This window comes from Pteropus medius, unplaced genomic scaffold (genome assembly GCF_902729225.1).
Source record: "Pteropus medius unplaced genomic scaffold, Ma_sr-lr_union100, whole genome shotgun sequence".
In the NCBI taxonomy this organism is placed as follows: domain Eukaryota; kingdom Metazoa; phylum Chordata; class Mammalia; order Chiroptera; family Pteropodidae; genus Pteropus; species Pteropus medius.
Genome location: NW_024341344.1, coordinates 126709 through 147225, shown reverse-complemented (window position 1 = coordinate 147225; position 20517 = coordinate 126709). Strand labels below are relative to the sequence as shown.

The window sequence follows — 20517 nt, the reverse complement described above, 5'->3', positions numbered from 1 at the left end:
GTATTCAAAGTGATGAAAAGCAAGGACTTACAAACGAGATTACTCTACCAGCAAAGCTATCATTTTGAATTAAAGGATAGATAAAAAGCTTTCCAGACAAGAAAAAGTGAAAGGAGTTCATTACCACCAAATGAATATTATAAGAAATGTTAAAGAGACTCTTTAAAAAGAAGAAAAAAGGATCAAAATTAAATTTTAAATGTCAATAGCTATATATCTATCGACAATTACTTAAAATGTCAATGGATTAAATGCTCCAATCAAAAAAAAAAAGGGTGAGTCTGCTGTATACCTGAAACTAATAATAGTGATAATAATAATAATAGCAACAAAAACATAGAGTGGCTAAATGAATAAGAAAACAAGACCCTTACATGTGCTGCCTACAAGAAACTCACTTTAGATCAAAAGATGCACATAGTTTAAATGTAAAGAAATGGAAAAATATATTTCATACGAATAGAAACAAACAAGCAAAAAAGCTGTGGTAACAATACTTATACCAGACTAAATAGACTTTAAAACAAAGACTATAACAAGAGACAAAGAAGAACCTAGTAATTTCATTTCTGGCTATTTATTTGAAGAAACTGAAAACACTAATTCAAAAAAACATATGCATCTATCTTCATTGAAGTATTATTTATAGTAGCCAATATGGAAGCAACCTAAGTGTTCATCAGTGGATGAATGGATAAAAAAGGTGGGACATATATACAATGGAACATTACTCAGTCATAAAAATGAAATCTTGCCATCTGCAACAACTGGGTGGACCTAGAGGGTATTATGCTGAATGAAATAAATAAGACAGAGAAAGACAAATACTACATGATTTCACTTATATATGGACTCTAAAGAACAAAATAAGTGAATAAACAATACAGAAACAAACTCATAGATAAGAGAACTTCTGATGGTTGTCAGGTGGGAAGGGACCTGGGTAATGTGTGAAAAAGGGGAAAGGATTAAGAAGTACAAATTAGTAGTTACAAAATAGTCATGGAGATAAAAGTAGCATAAAGAATATAGTTAATAATATTGCATGGCGTTAGATGGGTACTATTTATTGGGGTGATCACTTCATAAGTTATATAAATATTTAATCACTATGTTGTACACCTGAAACTAGTATAAAATCATCTGCCAACTGTAATTGAAAAATAAATAAATAAATATATATACACAAAAAAAGAAAAATATGGTGACGCAAATAAAGAAAAATAGAAAGAATAAAAGAAAAAAGAAATAAATCTATGTTATTGAAAATGCAAGGCAATGGAACAAATTATTATGTGGTTAAAAACAAACACACAAGACAACTAGGCAGTGGAATAAAGTACTTATAGAAAGAAAATAATGCCTCAAAGCCGTTCACATAACTTTTATTATGGTATATTGTTATAATTGTTCTATTTTATTATTAGTTGTTATTAGTAATATCTTACTGTGGCTAATTTATAAATTATATTTTATAATAACTATATATGTATAGGAAAAAACATAGTATATATAGAGTTTGATACTACCTGTGGTTATAGGCACTCATAGGGTCCACTGAAACATATCTCTCACAAAGAAATGGGAGGTGACTATAGTGGACTTTTACACTTCCATGAAAACACATTTTAAATTTTATATAAACTTTAGTTCATTCTTGGGTGCTATTCCACATATCATACACCTGATGAGTATTGGCTGGTTATTTCTTTAAGACTTGTAAATACTATTCTTCAGGGTAGCTTCTGACACTCAATCATTTCCCTTAAAAGTGTTAATCACTCCCCCTTCTTTAGCTTTAAAACTTTCATACATTTTGTTTCATTAATAACTATCTTACTGTACCAGAATTATCTGTCTACATGTCTAATTTCACTATTTAAGAAAAGGGACATTATCTTATTAATCTTTGTGTTTTCAAGCCCAGCACAAAGTAGGTTCTCAAAAAAAATCAATCAAAATCTCAATCTATTAATAAATTATAATAATTCATGCCCAGGACTGACTACATTTTGTTTGGCTTTTTTAATAGGCATAAGGGCAAAGAATACCACAATAATCAATCCACAAAGAAGAGAATATGATGTCGGATAATTAAGAGATGCTCTATACTTACGGCATGAGAGGTCTTGTGAAATAAATACCTGTACTAACCATGTAAAATTGCATAGGAAAAACAGACTGTTAATTCCACTCAATGATAAGGTATTAGCTGTACCTGCAACTCCAGACACTGATCTAGCATCTTCTTGCGTCGTTCCCAAGCTTTGTCCAAATTGTTTCTCTCTAGTCTAACAGCGTGAAGCTTTTCTTCGATTTCAGGCCTGCCATAGTGCCCACTACCTATAAGTTCTGCACCAAAGTCTTCTAAGGCCTGGAAAGTAGGAGCCTCAGCCTCCATGTCAGCACGATGTTCCTGTGGGGAAAAGGGGGAAGAGACTGGTCAGGCCAATGACATTCTATCAAAGTTGTAACATGAGGGAAGGTTGTGAAATCATGTGACCAGTGGCTATGTCTTTTGTACCCATACCTGGTGCCGCTCCATCAAGATCTCAGTACCAGTTAAGTCCTCGGCTAGCTCCTGTGAGGATACCATGCCACTAAGGCCACTGATCCAATTCTGTAGGTCTCTGGAAAAATAGGCACATTGGAATTGACAATAAAACCTTGCAACTTGCTACAGGGCTGTCTGTCCTTGGGCTTTTTTCTTTATAGAAAATATTTCCAGATTAATACTTTCTCTCCAACTTTACATGCTTCACAGATCATAAGTTTGTCATTTTCACTGCATGACAATAATAGCAATTCTTTGCATTTGAAAATCTCTTCACATATTATTTCTTTCAATTGTTGTAATAGTCCTGTATAGAGTTCTGGGAATTCTTTTTTAATATTTATTTATTTATTTATTTATTTATTTACTTATTTACTTATTTACTTATTTATTTATATTTTGGAGATGAGGAAGTCAGCTTAGAGAATAATAAGTGATTTGCCCATGTGATATAATTAAAAACAGACATCTGGACTAGAATTCAGACCCTGGAATCTTAGACCAGTCTATATTCCATTAATCCTAATGATTCTTGATCCTTTAAAGTAGATTCTTAGGTTTAAAGATCTATCTTAATATGGAATCTCAAATAAGGCTTGTCTAGGGCAGAACAATCTCTTTTGCAAACCAATTTATTCTCTTATGAAAAAAACTAAATTTTGTTAGGTGCTTATTAAATATCAAACATTGTAAAAATGGCATATTTGTGCCTCCTGGTAGGTCATATATTTTTAAAATATAAAACAACTGAAAAAGCAAGTATCATAAAGTGGTAAAATAAAGTGGTAGACTTCCTCTGAGGGTGGGAATATTACCACTGTACATTAAAGAGTAAGATTTCATAAAGGGAATGAGGCAAAACTTGACTTGGAACATGAAGTTCAGGTAGAATACACACACACACACACACACACACACACACAGGTATATGAGCACAATATTATTTGCAGGAAATGCTTATAGTTGCTATTTATTCTTACCATATGAAAAAAAAACTGTAGCTCATAGAGAGATTCAAGATGATGTAGGAGGTAAAGGCTGTACACACTTCCTCTAGTGACTACGCCAAAATTATAACAAAACTACAGAGCGACCAGTATGCAGAATTGCCAGAGGTCTGGCTGAACAAAAGCCTCACAACTAGGTCACCTAGAACAGGTCACCTCATAACATTTGGAAGGGTGAAGACATGAAATGGCCCATCCCACAATCACGAGCGGTGAGAGAGAATCAAGAGGGCTATCTTGACTGCAGAACCACCTCCCCCACCTTAGAAGCAAGGAGTCTCGGTTTCACACTGGGCTCCTCAGCTCAGGGTTCCAGTGCTGGGATGAAAAGTCGCACAACCTCGGGCTGTGAAAACCAGCAGAGGTTGCGACTTAGTGAGATTAAAGGCTGAGGGAAGCGGAGACCTTCCTCTTAAAGGCCTTACTGACAAACTCGCCTACTCTGAGCTCCAGTGCTGGGGCAGCTGCTCAAGGGGTGCTAGAGACATATAGGGAGGTGCTGAGCTGCTGGGCTTTAGAGTGAAAGCTGGAGGGGGCAGCTGGCTCCTGAACAGAGGTGCAGGCTGAAGCCATTGTTCCTTTCTTGAGCCCTCTCCACTTCCAGCCTGCAGACTCAGGCTCCATCAACCTGGATAATATAGGTCACTCTTCCCAGGGAGTTTCCTGAGAACCCCACCTCTCCCACCTTGTGGGCCCACTCAAGCCACTTTCAGTGATTTATTCCATACAAATAGGCTGTTTTGGCTCCTGTTGTGCACTTTCATAGAATCTCTCAAAGACTCACAAAACCCAAACAAGCAGCATCTGGCCTCAGCATTCCCTGTATCTTTTGTTAAACAGCCCCAAGCCTTGCACCAGCGGCAGCTGGCCTTGGTTTCTGACCCGGCCCCTTGAGGCACCCATAAGTTCAGCACAGGTGGCAGCTATATGTGGATTGCTCGGTGACTCTTACCAGGTGGCCCCAGAGGTGCACAGGATGTGGCAAACTCGGTCTGCAGTTGGAGCAAGTTCTCTCACATCTGTGCAAAGGGGCCACACACAGCACACCTACTACATAAAGCCACTCTACTAAGAGATGGAGATTTAGGAACTCTACCTAATACATAGAAACAGACGCAGAGAGGCAGCCAAAATGGTGAGACAAAGGAGTGTGTCCCACATGAAAGAACAGAACAAAGCTCTAGAAACAGAATTCACCGAAATGGAGACAAACAATATACCAGATACAGAGTTCAAAACACTGGTTACAAAGATGTTCAATGAACTTAGAGAAAGAGTAGATGAACTCAGTGAACACTTTAACAAAGAGATAAAAACATAAAAATGGAGATGGTAAACATAATGAGCCACTGAGAAATGAAGAATATGATATCTGAGATGAAGACTGCGTTATAGTGAATAAATAGAAAGGGTGAAATTTAGGATCTAATCAGTGACATAGAGGATGGGGTAGCAGAGGACACCCAATCAGAACAGCAACAAGAAAAAGTAATCCAAAAAATGAAGACAGTTTAAGAAGCCTCCGGAAAAACATCAAGCGTAACAATATTCACATTATAGGGTTACCAGAAAAAGAAGAGAGCAAGAAATTGAAAACCAAGAAATAATGACAGAAAACTTCCCTAACCTGGTGAAGGAAATAGACATACAACCTCAGAAAGTTCAGAGAGTCCCAGACAAGGTGAACGCAAAGATACCCACACCAAGACACATCATAATTAAAATGCAAAAGGTTAAAAACAAAGAAAAAATCTTCAAAGCGGCCAGAGAAAAGCAATTAGTTACACATAAGGGAATGCCCATGGGACTGTCAGTCGATTCTTCAACAGAAACTTTACAGCCAGGAGGGCTTGGCACAAAATATTCAAAGTGCTGAAAACTTAACACCTATAACCACGATTATTTTACCCAGCAAAATTATTTAAAATCAAAGGACGGATAAAGTTTCCCAGACCAAAAAAAAAAAAGATAAAGAAGTTCATCACCACAAGTCAGTGTTATAAGAAATGTTTGAGGGACTTCTTTAATTAGGAGAAAAAATATATACCAAATATTAAATAAAGAATGACAGTAACTACATACCTATCAACTAGTACTTCAAATAAAAAAGAGTTAAATTCTCTGATCAAAAAAAAAAAAAGATGGCTGAATTCATAAGAAAACATGACCCTTACATATGCTGCCTACAAGAGACTTGCTTCAGATTAAAAGACACACAGAGAGTAAAAGTAAGGGAATGGAAAAAGATATTTCATAATGGCCCTAGAGGATACTGTGCTGAATGGAGTAAGTTAGATAGAGGAAGACAAATGCCATATGATTGCACATATATGTGGAATCTAAAGAACAAAATAAACAAGCAAACAGAAACAATCTCATAGATACAGAGAACATTTTAAGGGTTACCAGATGGGAAGGGAGTTGGGAGGGTCAGTGAAAATGTGGAAGGGAGTAAGAAGTACAAACTGGAAGTTACAAAATGGAGATAGAATGTATAGCATAAAATATATAGTCATTACTATTGTAATAACTATATATGTTGTCAAAGGGGCACTAGATTTATTGTAGTGATCAATTTGTGAGTTATGTGGATTTCTAATCACTATGTTGTACATTTTAAACTAATATAGTACTGTAGGCCAAGTATAACTGATAATTTACATATATATATATATATATATATATAGTTAATTAAAAAAAAACTATAGCTCTTGACTTCTGGTCAAGATAGTGAAGTAGGTAAATGCTGTGCTTGTTTTCACTGGCAATCAACCAAAATTACATCTAAACTACAGAATATTCAGCATTGGGAGTTGCGTGAATCTAGCTAAACAGAAGTCCTACAACTGGAAAGACAGAAGAAGTCACCTCGAGACTGATAGGAGGGATGGAGGTGTAAAAGTTACTGGTCCCACATCTGGATGTGGCAGTTGAGAACTGGGAGAAAAATCTCGGTTGAGGAGGTCCCCCTGGAGGAGTGAGGAGTCCCAGATCCCCAGCCCAGGGTTCCAGTGCCAAGGAGAGGAATTCACACAACTTTTGGCTGTGAAAACCAGCAGAGATTGTGGCTGAGTGAGACAGAGGGCTGCAGGAGTCATAGCCTGAGCATGGACTTACTTGCTCTGAGATTCAGTGCAGGGGCAGTGTTCAAAAGGTGCCAGGGCCATTGGGGAGGAACTGAGTGGTCTGGCTTCAGGATAAGTGCTGGAAGGGCAGTTTTCACCCAGACACAATTGCTGGCAGAAGGCATTGTTCCTTTGTGCATCCCTTCCCTGCCAGGCTTGTAAACCCAGGCAGGTGTCACATCTGAGTCTCCATCAATATGGCTAACAGTGATTCCCTGAGACTGCTCCTTCCAACGTGCAATCCCACCCAAGCCTCTTTCAGGGACTTTTCCATACAAATAGCCTGCCTTGGCTCATATTGCAGATTTTCCTAAAGTCTCTCAAATGTTTAAAAAAGTTTAAAAAACAGCATATGGCCTCTACATGTCCCTAACAGCAACCAGACTAGGTTTGTGTCTTGGACGCTCAAGGCACTTCCAAGCCCAATGTGGGTGATGGATATTTGTGAATTGCTTGGTGCCTCATGTGAAGTAGCCCTGGGGAGGGCACAGACTACAGCTGAACTTGGCCTATGGCAAGGCTTCTCCCAAAAGCCCCAACCTGCTGTCCTGGTGGCCAGCTTTAGTCTGAGCCAGAGTACCAAGAGCACCACCCAGGGTTACATCTGAGGACAACACACCTAAAGTGCAGACAGAGCAGGTACCCAAGTCTCACTAAAGCGAATCCTGCTCTGTAGAGTCAGACCCTGCAGAACAGCTCCTCCACTGGTCATGGCCAGTCATCACGACAAATCAACTCAAGCATCAATCTCTCCCACTGATGACCAAACAGTAACCAAGTCTCAACTACAACTGGAGATACACACAACCCACAAAAGAGACACACTTGGAGCATCTGGCTCAGGTGATCAGGGAAGACTGTGCTACTAGAACCCACAGCACACCTACTACATAAGTGCGCTCTACTAAAACCAGGAGATAGAAAAGCCCTGCCTAATACATAGAAATGAACATGATTAGGCGGCCCAAATGGGAAGACAAAAATAAAATATGTGTGTGTGTATATATATATACATACCAGAGAATATATATACCAGAGAACAGAGAGAGTGAGGAATTGAAAACCTATTTCAAGAAATAATGACTGGAAGATTCTAAGAAAAATGGCAGAGTGAGAGACGTCCTCAGTTCTCTCCCGTTGAAACAACAATAAGCTGAACATCTAAAACTGAACAAAAAACACCCAAACTGCACACCACTACATCTCAACATAGGATCTGCACATAACTACCATAGGTCAGAATCCCGGGTGTCGGGCAGTGGACTGGAAGAAATAAAGAAGCTTCCTCCTGCAGTCACCAGAGCTCCTTGCAGGAGAACGAGGAGGGGTGAAGATGTGGAGACTTCCCTGAACAACCATTCCTGGCAGTGCTGGGACGTCTACACAGCTGGCAGCAGAGCCCAGTCACCACGGCAGAAAGGAGAGAAGTGAGATGGTGCTGCAGAGAAACAACAGTTGATTTTTACTGGGCACGGTTGCAAAACCGAGGCTGAGCCACAGTCCCCAACTCCCAACACAGAAGACCCTTCACCCCACCCTCCAAGACCGATCACCACAGAGCCCTAGGGGAATCTGAGCAAATGCTACCAAAACTATTTGCTAACACTGACAGGGACTAAAACTGAGAGTAGTGAGTGTGAATAAATTTCTACAAAAAAATTTAGAAAAAGGAAAAACATTATTTAGGCTTTATATAAAGCAGGGATCCAAGAGGCTTAGATTCCACCTATTGGAAACAAAAGAAAAGCACCTTCATTGTAACGGGCTAAAGACAGACCTTTAAGTAATAAATCTTCTTTCTGGAAAAAACAGCAGAATACACTTCCAGGTGGAGAAATAGTCCATTAAACACCATAAACAACCAAGGTGATAAGGCATCTCTAAAGAAAGAGAAAAATCTTTGGAAAATAAGCTTACAGATATAGAAATAAGTGACTTAAATGACAGAGAATTCAGGATGGTACTTCTGAAAAAACTCAATGAGTTCAGAAATGAGTTATATCAAAAATTTCAGGAATAGAAAAACAACTAGATGAGCAGAGCAAAGAGATTGAAAAAAACAAAATAGATCTTATGGAGGAAAAAAACATATTGCAAGAGTTGAAAAATGAAATAGCAAGCTTGGGAAATAGAGTTAACCAAATGGAGGAAAGGATCAGTGATATCAAAGACAGAAATCTAGAAAGAAATCAGAAGGAAGAAGAGAGAAACCAAAGAATAAAAAATAATGAAAGAGAAATACAAAAACTAGCTAATACTATCAGGAGAGGCAAAATAAGAATAATGGGCATTATCGAAGATGAGGAAAAGGAGCAAGGACTAGAAAATATTTTCAGACAAATAGTGGATGAGAATTTCCCAAATCTAAGGAAGGAGCTAGAACTTGGAATTCAAGAAGTAAACGGAACACCCAATATTCTCAACCAAAAAAGGCCTTCACAAAGACACATTGTATTGAAGTTATCAAAAATCGACAATGAAGATAGAATTCTCAGGGCAGCCAGGGAGAAGAAAAGAGTAACTTCTAAAGGAAAAACCATTAGATTATCATCAGACTACTCAATGCAGACCTTACAAGCCAGAAAGGAATATAATTAAATATTTAAACTATTAAGTGAGAGGAACTACCAGCCTAGAATAGTGTATCCAGCTAAGCTCTCCTTTACCTATGAAGGAGAAATTAAGACCTTTCCAGACATACAGAAATTGAGGGAATTCTCCACTATGAGGCCTGCACTACATGAAATATTGGAAGGCATCAGCTCACCTAAAACAAAATAATAACAACAAAAAAAATGTAAATATGAATAAGGTGACTAGAAAGCAGACAGAAGCAGAGGAGTACAACCCTTACTAAAAAAAGGACATTATAAGTTTAAACAATAAGAAGATTTGCTATAGCAAGATCATAATGAACATTCAGCATACATAAGGACAAATGAGACAACAATGACTGAAAAGAGGAGGATTCAAAGATCCAAATTATAAAGGAGAATGGAGATAAGGCACAGAAGAAAATGGATGACTGTATATATATCATTATCCTTTACATATTCATAATGGCAACCACACACCAAAGATTTAGAAGTGAAGTATATAATATAAAACAAGAAGAACCAGAGGGAAAATGCAAAAAAACCACCAAAATAAAGAAAATAGAAACACAAGGACAAAGAAGCAATGGAAATACTGAGCTACCAGAAAGCAAAAGATAAAATAGCTATAAGAAGATCTCTTATTTCAATAGTCACCCTAAATGTAAATGGACTGAACTCACCAATGAAAAGACACAGAGTTGCAGAATGGATCAAAAAACAAAACCCAACCATATGCTGCCTCCAGGAAACACATCTCAGCTCCAAAGACAAATATAGACTCAAAGTGAAGGGTGGAAAATGATATTTCAAGCAAATGGTATTCAGAGAAAAGTGGGAATTGTGGTACTAATATCAGATGAAATAGACTTCAAAATAAAAAAAAGGTAAACAAAGATACTGAGGGACACTTCATAATGATAAAGGGAATCATGCACCAAGAAGACATAACACTTATTAATATCTATGCTCCCAATCAGGGAGCCACAAAATATATAAAGCAATTACGAACAGAACTAAAGGGAGAAATAGACCAAACCACTATCGTAGTAGGAGACCTACATACTCCACTGTCGGATATGGACAGATCATCCAAACAGAAAATCAATAAAGGAATACCATTTTTAAATGACACATTAGACCAACTGGACATAATTGACATTTACAGAGCTTTTCATCCCAGATCAGCTGCTTATACATTCCTCTCTAGTGCACATGGAACCTTCTCAAGGATGGACCACATACTGGGACACAGAAATAACTTCGACAAATATAAGAGGGTTGAAATCATATCAACCATATTCTCTGATCATAATGCTTTGAAGCTGGAGATCAACTATAAAAAGAAATCGAGAAGAACCACAAATGCATGGAGATTAAACCTCATGTTACTAAACAATGACTGAGTCAGAGAAGAAATAAAAAGAGAGATCAAGAGATACATAGAAATGAATGACAATGATAGTACAACACATCAAAACTTTTGGTTATGGCAAAAGCTATCATAAAAGGAAAGTTCATATAATTACAGGCCTATCTCCATAAACAAGAACGAGCCCAAATAAACAACCTAATGCTTCATCTTAAAAAAAAAAAAGAAAGAAAGAAACCTAGACTAGGAAAAACAAATGAATCCTAAAGTCAGTAAAAAGAAAGAAATAATCAAAATTAGAGCAGAATTAAATGAAATCGAGGACAAACAGATAAGGTGAAAAAATGAATGCATCAAAGAGCTGGTTCTTTGAGAAGTTTAATAACATTAACAAATCCCTGGCTAGATTCACTAAAGAAAAAAAAAAAGACACAAATAAGCAAAATCAGCGATGAAAGCAGAAAGTATGATAGACACAGCAAAGGATCATACTAGACTACTATGAAAAACTATGTAACACCAAATTTAATAAACTAGAAAAAATAGAAAATTTCTTAGAAATATAGAACCTTCCTCGACTGAATTAAGAAATCTGGAAAATTTAAATAGACTGATCAGCAGTATGTAAATTAATCAATCATCAAACACCCACCAAAAAGTAAAAGTCCAAGACCAGATGGTTTCACCAGTGAATTCTATCAATCATTAAAAGATTTAACACCTATTCTCCTCAAACTCTTCCAAAAAAAATTGAAGAAGAATCAATACTTCCTAACTTATATTATGAGGCCAATATTACCCTGATACCAAAACTTGGTAAAGATAAGACACACACACACATGCACACACATACACAAACTACAGACCAATATCTCACATGAACACAGATGCAAAAATATTAATAATATGCTAGCAAACCAAATACAACAACATATTAAAAAGATTATACACAATGATCAAGTGGGCTTCATCCCAGTGGCACAGGGATTGTTTAACATATGCAAATCGTTAATGTGACATACCACATAAACAAAATAAAAAAGAATCATATGATCAAATCAATAAATGCAGAAAAAGCCTTTGACAATATACAGCATCTATTTACAACCAAAACACTTAAAAATAGTATAGAAGGAAAATAACTTGATATAATAAAGGCCATATTGGACATCCCTCAGCTAACATTATAGTTAATGGTGAAAAATTTAAAACCTTCCTTCTAAGATAAGAAACAAGGCAATGCTGTCCACAATGGCCACTGTTATCCAATATAAAATTGGAGGTCCTAGTGAGTGCAATCAGGCAAGAGAAAGATATAAAAGGTATCCAAATAGGAAATGAAGAAGTCAAACTGTCAAACTGTCACTACTTGATTCCCTATATAGAATGCCCTGAAGATTCAAAAAGAATACTACTAGAAAAATATGCGGATATAGTAAAGTTTCAGGATACTAAATCAATGTTCAAAAATCCATAATGTTTTTATACTATATTGATGAATTATCAGAAAAAGAAATTTAAAAAAAAATTCCTTTTGCAATTGCAACAAAAAATAATAAATTTTCTAGGAATAAACCTAATGAAACATGTGAAGGATGTATATAATGAAAACTACGAAATCTTGGTAAGAGAAACTGAAGAAGACACAAATAAATGGAAAGATATTTCGTGCTCTTGGATTGGAAAAACCAAGAGTTAAAACTAACTTATTACTTAAAGCATTACACGAATTTAATTCAATCTCCATCAAAATCCCATCAGCATTTTTTAAAGAAATAGAACAAAAAATTATCAAATTTATATCGAGGCACAAAGGACCCTGAATTGCCAAGGCCATCCTGAGAAAAATGAACAAGATGGAGGTTCACTCTGCCTGATTTCAAATTACAGTGCAAAGGGATAATAATCAAAATGGCATGGTATTGGTAGAAAAACAGACACAGACCAGTGGAACAGAATTGAGAGTCCAGAAGTAAACCCATATTTATATGGACAAATCATTTTTGGCAAAGTAGCTAAAAACATACAATAGAGAAAGGAAAATCTCTTCAATAAATGGTGTTGAGAATACTGGAAAGTCATTTGTAAAAGAATGAAACTAGACTGTTCTGTCACCACACACCAAAATTAACTCAGAATGGATTAAGGACATGAATATAACACCCGAAACAATAAATTGCATAGAAAACATAAGAACTAAACCCATGAACGTTGGATTTGAAGACGATTTTATGAATTTAACCTCAAATGTAAGGGAAGTAAAAGCAAAAATAAATGAATGGGACTACATCAAACTAAAAAGCTTCTGCATAGCAAAAGAAATCTTCAACAAGGCAAAGACAGAATCATCTGAATGGGAGAATATATTTGCAAGCAATGTCTCTCATAAGGGCCTAATATCCAAAATACACAAAGAACTCATATAACTCAATAACAACAAAAAAATAAGCAGTCTAATTAAAAAATGGGCAGAGCACCTGAGCAGTCACTTCTCCCAAGAAGGTATACAAATGACCAACAAACATATGAAAGGATGTTCAACTTCACTAACTCTTCGGTAAATGCAAATCAAAATCACAATGAAATATCATCTCACACCTATAAAAATGGTTATTATCAACAGGACAAGTAATAGCAAGTGTTAGAGAAGATATGGAGAAAAAGGAACCCTCAAACACTGTTGGTAGGACTGCAAATTGGTACAACCATTATGAAAAACAGTATGGAGTTTTCTCAGAAAAACTAAGAATTAATCTATCATACAATCCAGCAATCCCTCTACTGAATATTTACCCCAAAGACTTGAAAACATTTATCTGAAAAGATATATGTAGCCTGATGTTCACAGCAACATTATTCATGATGGCCAGGACATGGAAGCAACCAAAATGTCCTACTATAGATGATTAGATAAAGGAGATGTGGTACAAGTATACAATGGAATATTATTCAGCTATAAGAAGAGATGAAATACTTCCATTTGTGACAGCATTGATGGATCTTGAGATAATCATGCCGAGTGAAATAAGCCAGATAGAAAAAGTTGAAAACCATATGACATCACTTATATGTGGGACATAAATCCATATGTTCTTTGCAGCGTTATTTACAGTAGCTAAGATATGGAGGCATCCTGGATGTCTATCAATGGATAAATGGTTAAAGAAGAGGCGGCGTGTGTGTATATATATATATATATATATATATATATATACACACACAAGATTTTCATTCTTTTTAATGACTGAGTAATATTCCATATATAATGGAATATTATATATATATGAGGGAGGATTCACATTTCATTTATATATATATATGTATATATACATATATCAGAATAACTTCTTCTTCATTGCAGAATAGTTGGAGCAGGTGTGTAGCTGCTAAATTAGTAGATTGAGGGAGGATCTACATTTCATTACAGAGTTTTGTGAATCTCTATCACATGAGCAATAGCGGTGGTGAGCAATGGGTGAAGATGGTGGAAGTGATGAATAGTGTGATTTTTGTATCATATGACACACTAGTGGTACTTTTGGGAAATAAAGCCTTTTTTCTTTTCTGCAGAATGTGTCACTTGACACTTGAATATTTAATAATATTCCATTATATATGGAATATTACTCAGTCATTAAAAAGAATGAAAATCTTGCCATCTGCAACAACATGGATGGACCTAGAGGGTATTGTGCTAAATGGAGTAAGTCATATAGAGAAAAACAAATATCCTATGTGGAATCTAGAGAACAGGATAAACAAACAAACAACAGAAACAAGTTCATAGATACAGAGAGCATTTTGATGATTACCAGATTGGATAGTAAGAGGATGGGTGAAGGTGGAGGGGATTAAGAGGTACAAATTGGTAGTTACAAAATAGTCATGGTGTTGTAGAGTATAGCATGGGGGATATAGTCAGTAGTATTGTAATAACTATGTATGGTGTCTGATGGGTACTGGATTTTTCAGAGTGATCACTTCATAAGTTACATAAATGTCTAATCATTGTGTTGTACACCTGAAACTAATACAATATTGTACATTAACTATAACTTTAAAAAATAAAAATATAAAAAACTACAGCTTTCCAGAGATGCTGAATTGAGATGGAGGTTGCCAAGAGCAACTGCAATCATTTGTCAAAAGTTCTCCTTTTTTCTTCAAAAGTATTACATTGTGAGCTACTACTTTCTGGACTCTCAGTTCTAAATATTCCTCCTGGCAGACTTATACAATGGGGAAGAAAGTGGGAATTGTTTACGAAGTGTATATTTGCTAAATTGTGATATGTAGACTCTTCATCGAGGCAATGATAATTATCTAGAATTTGATCTCAACATTTCTAAGGTTATCTCTTGCTACTTCTCCTTACCCCTGTGACATACAAAACCTTTGCTCTAGCTATCTCTGCACACTTTGTGAATATGCCATATCTTTCTTATCTGTGTGCCTTTGTTTGTATATAGTACCATCTATTTGTTAGGATGCATGTTTTGGACTATCTGTATTCTTTTCTGTCTTTCCAGCAGAATGAAAATGTCCATATCCTACAACTCCTGACAGAGCACCCTGAAAGAGTGTAGATACTCTATAGAAGCTTAATTGGCTTAGGTGGCCTCACATTTCTTCAAACTTCAATATTTTATGGCTTGAGATTTTATTGAACTTGAGATTTGTGTGCCTTAACAGAGGTACTATCTAGACATAGAGATAGATATACTTCAAACTCAACAGTGAAGAGCATCTATATCCAGACTGTTCCTAGAGTCTCTACTTAAGGGCCAAACAAGAAATTGCCAACCCACGTGGCCTTTTGAGCTTTACCTGGCCTTGCTGAGGAACAGGTAGAATTTCTTGGCTTCACTTAGGTTCTCCTTACGATCCTCTGTACACTCCAGCAAGTCATTCCAGGCCTCATTCAGCTCCATTCGCTGCCTCTGCAGGTCATCAGTGGCATCTGGGTGGGACTCATTGAGTCGCTCTGCTGTCTCTCCCAATACGATCACCTGGGGAAGTACAAAGCTCCAATAATTAGTCAAGAGTCACAACTGATCTTCAGCAAAAAAAGTCCTGAGCCCTGGGGGATGCTCAGTCCTCAAACAGACATCATTGTGGTACAAGAACATCTTACTACTTTATTAATTAAAAGGTCAGCTCTATTGGTACACATGATAACTCCCCAAAGCAGTCAACACTGAAACAAGTGTACATTTTAAAAAAAGAAGACTGTTGGGAAGTTTGCTTAAATGAATGCTGGTTAGTGGCAGCATCATTAGGGAACCCAGGGACCCTGATTTTTAATGTAAAGATCTTTCCAATATAGATATTTATGTGCTTCTTTTTGTCCTGCATGATAATGCATGCTGTGTGATGATTCTTATTATTCCCAAAGTTTATCTGGCAAGTTCCAGGGTTCATTTATTGGTAGAAGTAAAACTAAGCTCATTCAATTACTTGTGCAAGAAACTGCATCATGCTCAGACATAGGTCTGGCTATCTTGGGTATGACCATTTCCTATTTATCTTAGGCTGCTGGCCTCCAACTAGCTTCTGTAAGTTCTGCTCACTTGGAACCCATTAAAGAGACATGTGAACAATAGGAAGTTAACATAATATGTGAATATGTTTCCAATATGTTTTTCCTCCATGTTAATGGTCCTAGGGCAGGTTCTTTTAGCGGCCTTGTTCTAGGTTACTAGAATAAACATGAAGTAATATAAAGAGAAATGTAGGAATAGAGACTGGGAAATAAAAGCACAGAAGAGAACATCATTGGTAAAAATAAGAAGAGGAAAATGTTAGAAAAGCTTAGCAGTTCATGTCTTACCTTTTCTCTGAGAGGTATGAGATCTCTTTCAAAGTTCTCATGCTGTCGCTGAAGGGCCTGAACACTGAACAGGTCTGAGCCAGGGTCAGCAGCACTGAGGGCCTGGCACTTCTTCTTAATCTGCTCCTTCATGTCATCTGCTTCTCTGGTACATGAGAGTAAAAAGTTTAGGAATAATAATGTGTACCAAAGACAGACTCATAAGAAAGTCCTCACCATCACCACCACTATCATTATCATTATTGCCATCATCCTTTTTAATATGCTAGAACTTATGCTCATTTAATTTTCCCAGCAGCTACTTGAGGCATAGCTACTATTATCATTGCCATTTTACGTATAAGAAAACTGAAACTTAAAGTTGCTAAGTATATTTTTCTTAAGGCTATACTACTGCTAAATGGAAGAGCCTAAGTCTGAACCAGGAAGCCTGACTGCAGAGCTACATCCTTAACTATTATATTTCATGACATTCCATCTAAAGCCATTCTAAACAACCAGAACCACCTGCATTTCAGTTTTCCCTTCTCCAGATGTTTAAAAATACATTTATACACAATAAAGGTGTTTGATTTTCTATGTTTGTTCATTTATTTGGTTGTTCAGTTAGTTACATGTGTGAGTAGACAGATTTGGAAATCAGACATAACAAATTGTTGAATTAATAGTTAAAGTAACTGTGATATCTGTGATTCTCTTCTATCTACTTATAGTTCCAAAATATAGTTACTTAAACCTCTTGTCTCTACTTTGTTTTGTTTACTGTCATATATATAGCTAATTGTGTGCCAGGGCCCAACCTAGTCACTTGAAAATTGAAATTTGTTGTTTGGGAGAATTCTATGCTACAAATGAAGAGTCTACTACTAAAAAATCTTACCTCCTATTATCCTTATCTCAGAAAGAAGGGTTATGGTAATAGCTATGGTTCTATTATAGTAACTAGACTTGGAATTTTTTAAGTGTGTTCTAGAACAGCAGTACTTTTTAAGGTTAAAATTCTCACCTGTGAAACATTTGGACAGCATGGGCACTGCCCAGCAGCTGACGCTGTTCTTCTGCAAGCCTCTGCAAGGAGCTCCAGCGAGCATTCAGCTCCTAAAAGAGGCAGACATACTAGACTTTAACTAGGGAGCTGACTTAGATTACTCAGTGGTATCTGAAGACTAGATAGAGTTTAAGTCATGGTTGTTTTTATGTTATCTTCCTTAGAAATTGCATAGGTTTCTTTCTTTCTTAGGTAGCTTGAGTTTTGGCCTCATTGATGCCAGTGCAATTAAGAAGGGAATCACTTTTCTTCCCAAACTGTTGTTTCCAGGTGGAACTATCGACCCTAGAGTAGCAATTGATGTTTGTTGCCACAGTGACTATATTACAACTTCTGAAAAATAAGTGGAAAATATTGAATTGGTAGTTTGAAGCTACTATATTTCTCTAGGAGAAATAATATCTGCATCCTGAATTGACAAAACAAAGTAGACTCTTAGAGTTCTTTTTTCTATAGAGGGTAAGTAAATTGTTCTTATGAACAATCTTTTTTTTTTTTTCATTTTAACTTCTTATACACCACCACAAAAAGCAGCAGAGAACTCATCTTCACTGGTTTATGACAACCCAGAGAGCTGGATTAGCCATTCCATTAATATCAATTAAGATATTTTATGGAACCATAGGTCCGAATCTGAATCAGGTCTCTACTGACTTATATTATTTTCTTTATTTCATCAGACTTTATCAGGGCTTATCTCTTCCAGTAAGTTTCTTTGATTTACCTCTACTATTACAGCTCTTTTATCTGCATTTTCTTTGTATTCATGTATTTGAGCATTGAGTTTCTTGTGTCTGTATTGATTGGGGATAGGTGAGTTGCAACTTAAAGATTTCAGATTAGAATAAATGGCTAGACTATTTGAACTATTATCTTTTATCTTTTCTATAGTCAACTCTATACTTTCATTACTTTATGCATGTCCTAGCTGATCTGTGGAATATAAAGTTGAGTATATTTAAGTGAAATAATGACTCCTAAAGTTCAACCTGGTAGTGAAGAAAAATAAAAAGAATCTTAGTTACCTGCTGTATCTGAGCTCCTTCTGGTGTTAAAAGCTCTTCAAATAGAAGATCATCAGCCACCTTGTTGATGTCCCTCAGTCGAGGTTCATTGGTTTTCAAATCCTAGGTGAGAAAATTTTCCCAAAGCTGTGTAAATCTCCTTTTTGAGAATCTTTCATACTTGCCTGCTCATCTTTGCCTTAACTTGGCTAAGTATTAAAACATATTTCTAACCTTCTCTTCAATGTACAACGAGCTGCCTTCCTCCAATCTGTCACTAAGAATACCTTTAATATTCCCTGACACCCGTGACTGTCAAAACTTGGCTAGTGTGTATCTGAAGCATGGAGTACAATCATTTGCCTAGATTACACACACACACACACACACACACACACACACACACACACACACACCCCTGTTATTACCTTTTGTCAGTTTTTCTTTGTTATTTCTTTCCTTAAATTTAAGTTACTTACATACTGGCATATTAGCCCTTTATCTGTAATATGTCTTGCAAATATTTCCTCCCAATGTGTTGATTGTCTCATAACTTTGTTTATGGTGATATTTGTCATGCAAAAATCACAGTTTTATTTTGTTTTAATTAGATTTATCAATCTTTTCTTTTAGTGCATTTAGTGAACCTGAATTTTAATTCATAGTTAGAAAGCCTTTCCCTATAAGACATTTAAAACATTCTATAAAACTTCTATTATTAGAACAGTGGGGTGCTAACACATGAATGTTTTTCCTAAATTAAATAACACCAACAAAGGAATCTATATTTGAGACATATAATATTCTTCCTACTGATATAAACTTCTCCACCTTTTACAAAATTTCCTTAACAGAGTTGCAACCTGCTTATATTAAAGTATGCTGTAAGAAACAACTCTAGGAAGCTCATCACAATGTCTACAGTGACAATATTGTTCATTGCATTATACAATAACCTTTCAATAAGTTTTTCCATGAAAATGTCATTCCTGGTGTTCTTTTTATAGTTTTACTTCTTTCCTTTTCTTTCACTTTTCTCTTTATATAGTCCCCCAAAATAAAATATAATATCTCGCTCGCTCTCTCGCTCTCTCTCTCTCTCTCTCTCTCTCTGTCATCTATCTATCTAATCTATTTACAACACTTTGAATTCCATATGGAAACTACCAGAAGAAAAAAAGGGGGGCTATGCTCATCATTAATTAAAATAATAAAATGAGTCAGAATAAAGGAGAATGGAAAGGTTTTATGTAGGCAGAAACTTAGAAACTGTCTAGTTGTAAAGTCAGGTTGTTCTTCCCATCTTCCCACACAACTTCTGACCCCAAATTAGACTTTTCACAGAGTCCAAAAACATCACATCTCAATCTGGGCATCAGGAACACAGTATAATATAGAGCAAGTTTTGAAGAATTCAGGGAGAACAGCACTCCCTGCAAGACTTGGAGGTAGCAGAAACTGCAGGCTGCAAAATTAAGGTAGCTACTTCTCTCTGAATTTTCCTTGAACCTACAATACCCAAAGAAAGTTGTAAAATTTGGAACTCTCAGTGGCTTTGGGGAGGATATTTAACAAATGTGAAATTAAAGACTTACTTAGGAGATGTGAGATGAAAGGAAACAACGATAATCTCAAAAAACTGTCTAATGGAAGCAGTCCCTCTTTCTCACCGTTTGGAACTCATCAAACTTTTTTTGCAGCTCCCAAACATCATCTAGATCTACCCCAGTGTTTTCTGCTTTTTTATCTCGGATCCAGTCCAGCATGTCTTCTGCCTCATAGGCCAGCAAAAACTCATTGTAACATTGCAATAGACAACGCCTACGTTCTTCTGCTTGATCAAGAAGGGAGTGGTACCTAGGTGGATAAATGAAGAGAATAGGAAACATGCAATAACGGAGGGAGAAAACAAAGAAGAGTAGAGGTAGGGTGAGAAAGAGAATGAAAGAGACAAAGAGAGAGAGAGAGAGAGAGAGAGAGAGA

General features: G+C 36.3%; 1 protein-coding gene across 1 annotated transcript in view; it reads right to left on the bottom strand.

Moving 5' to 3' along the window:
* The window catches only part of SPTA1 (spectrin alpha, erythrocytic 1), an 80934-nt gene that overhangs the window by 27096 nt on the left and 33321 nt on the right, over positions 1–20517 (bottom strand). Inside the window, exons 22-28 of the mRNA XM_039850443.1 lie at positions 20205–20391; positions 18556–18657; positions 17489–17580; positions 16483–16627; positions 15480–15661; positions 2531–2630; positions 2219–2416 (exon numbers count right to left, since the gene is read on the bottom strand). Of these exons, the coding sequence (XP_039706377.1) occupies positions 2219–2416; positions 2531–2630; positions 15480–15661; positions 16483–16627; positions 17489–17580; positions 18556–18657; positions 20205–20391 (1006 nt within the window). The remainder of the gene's footprint in view (positions 1–2218; positions 2417–2530; positions 2631–15479; positions 15662–16482; positions 16628–17488; positions 17581–18555; positions 18658–20204; positions 20392–20517) is intronic.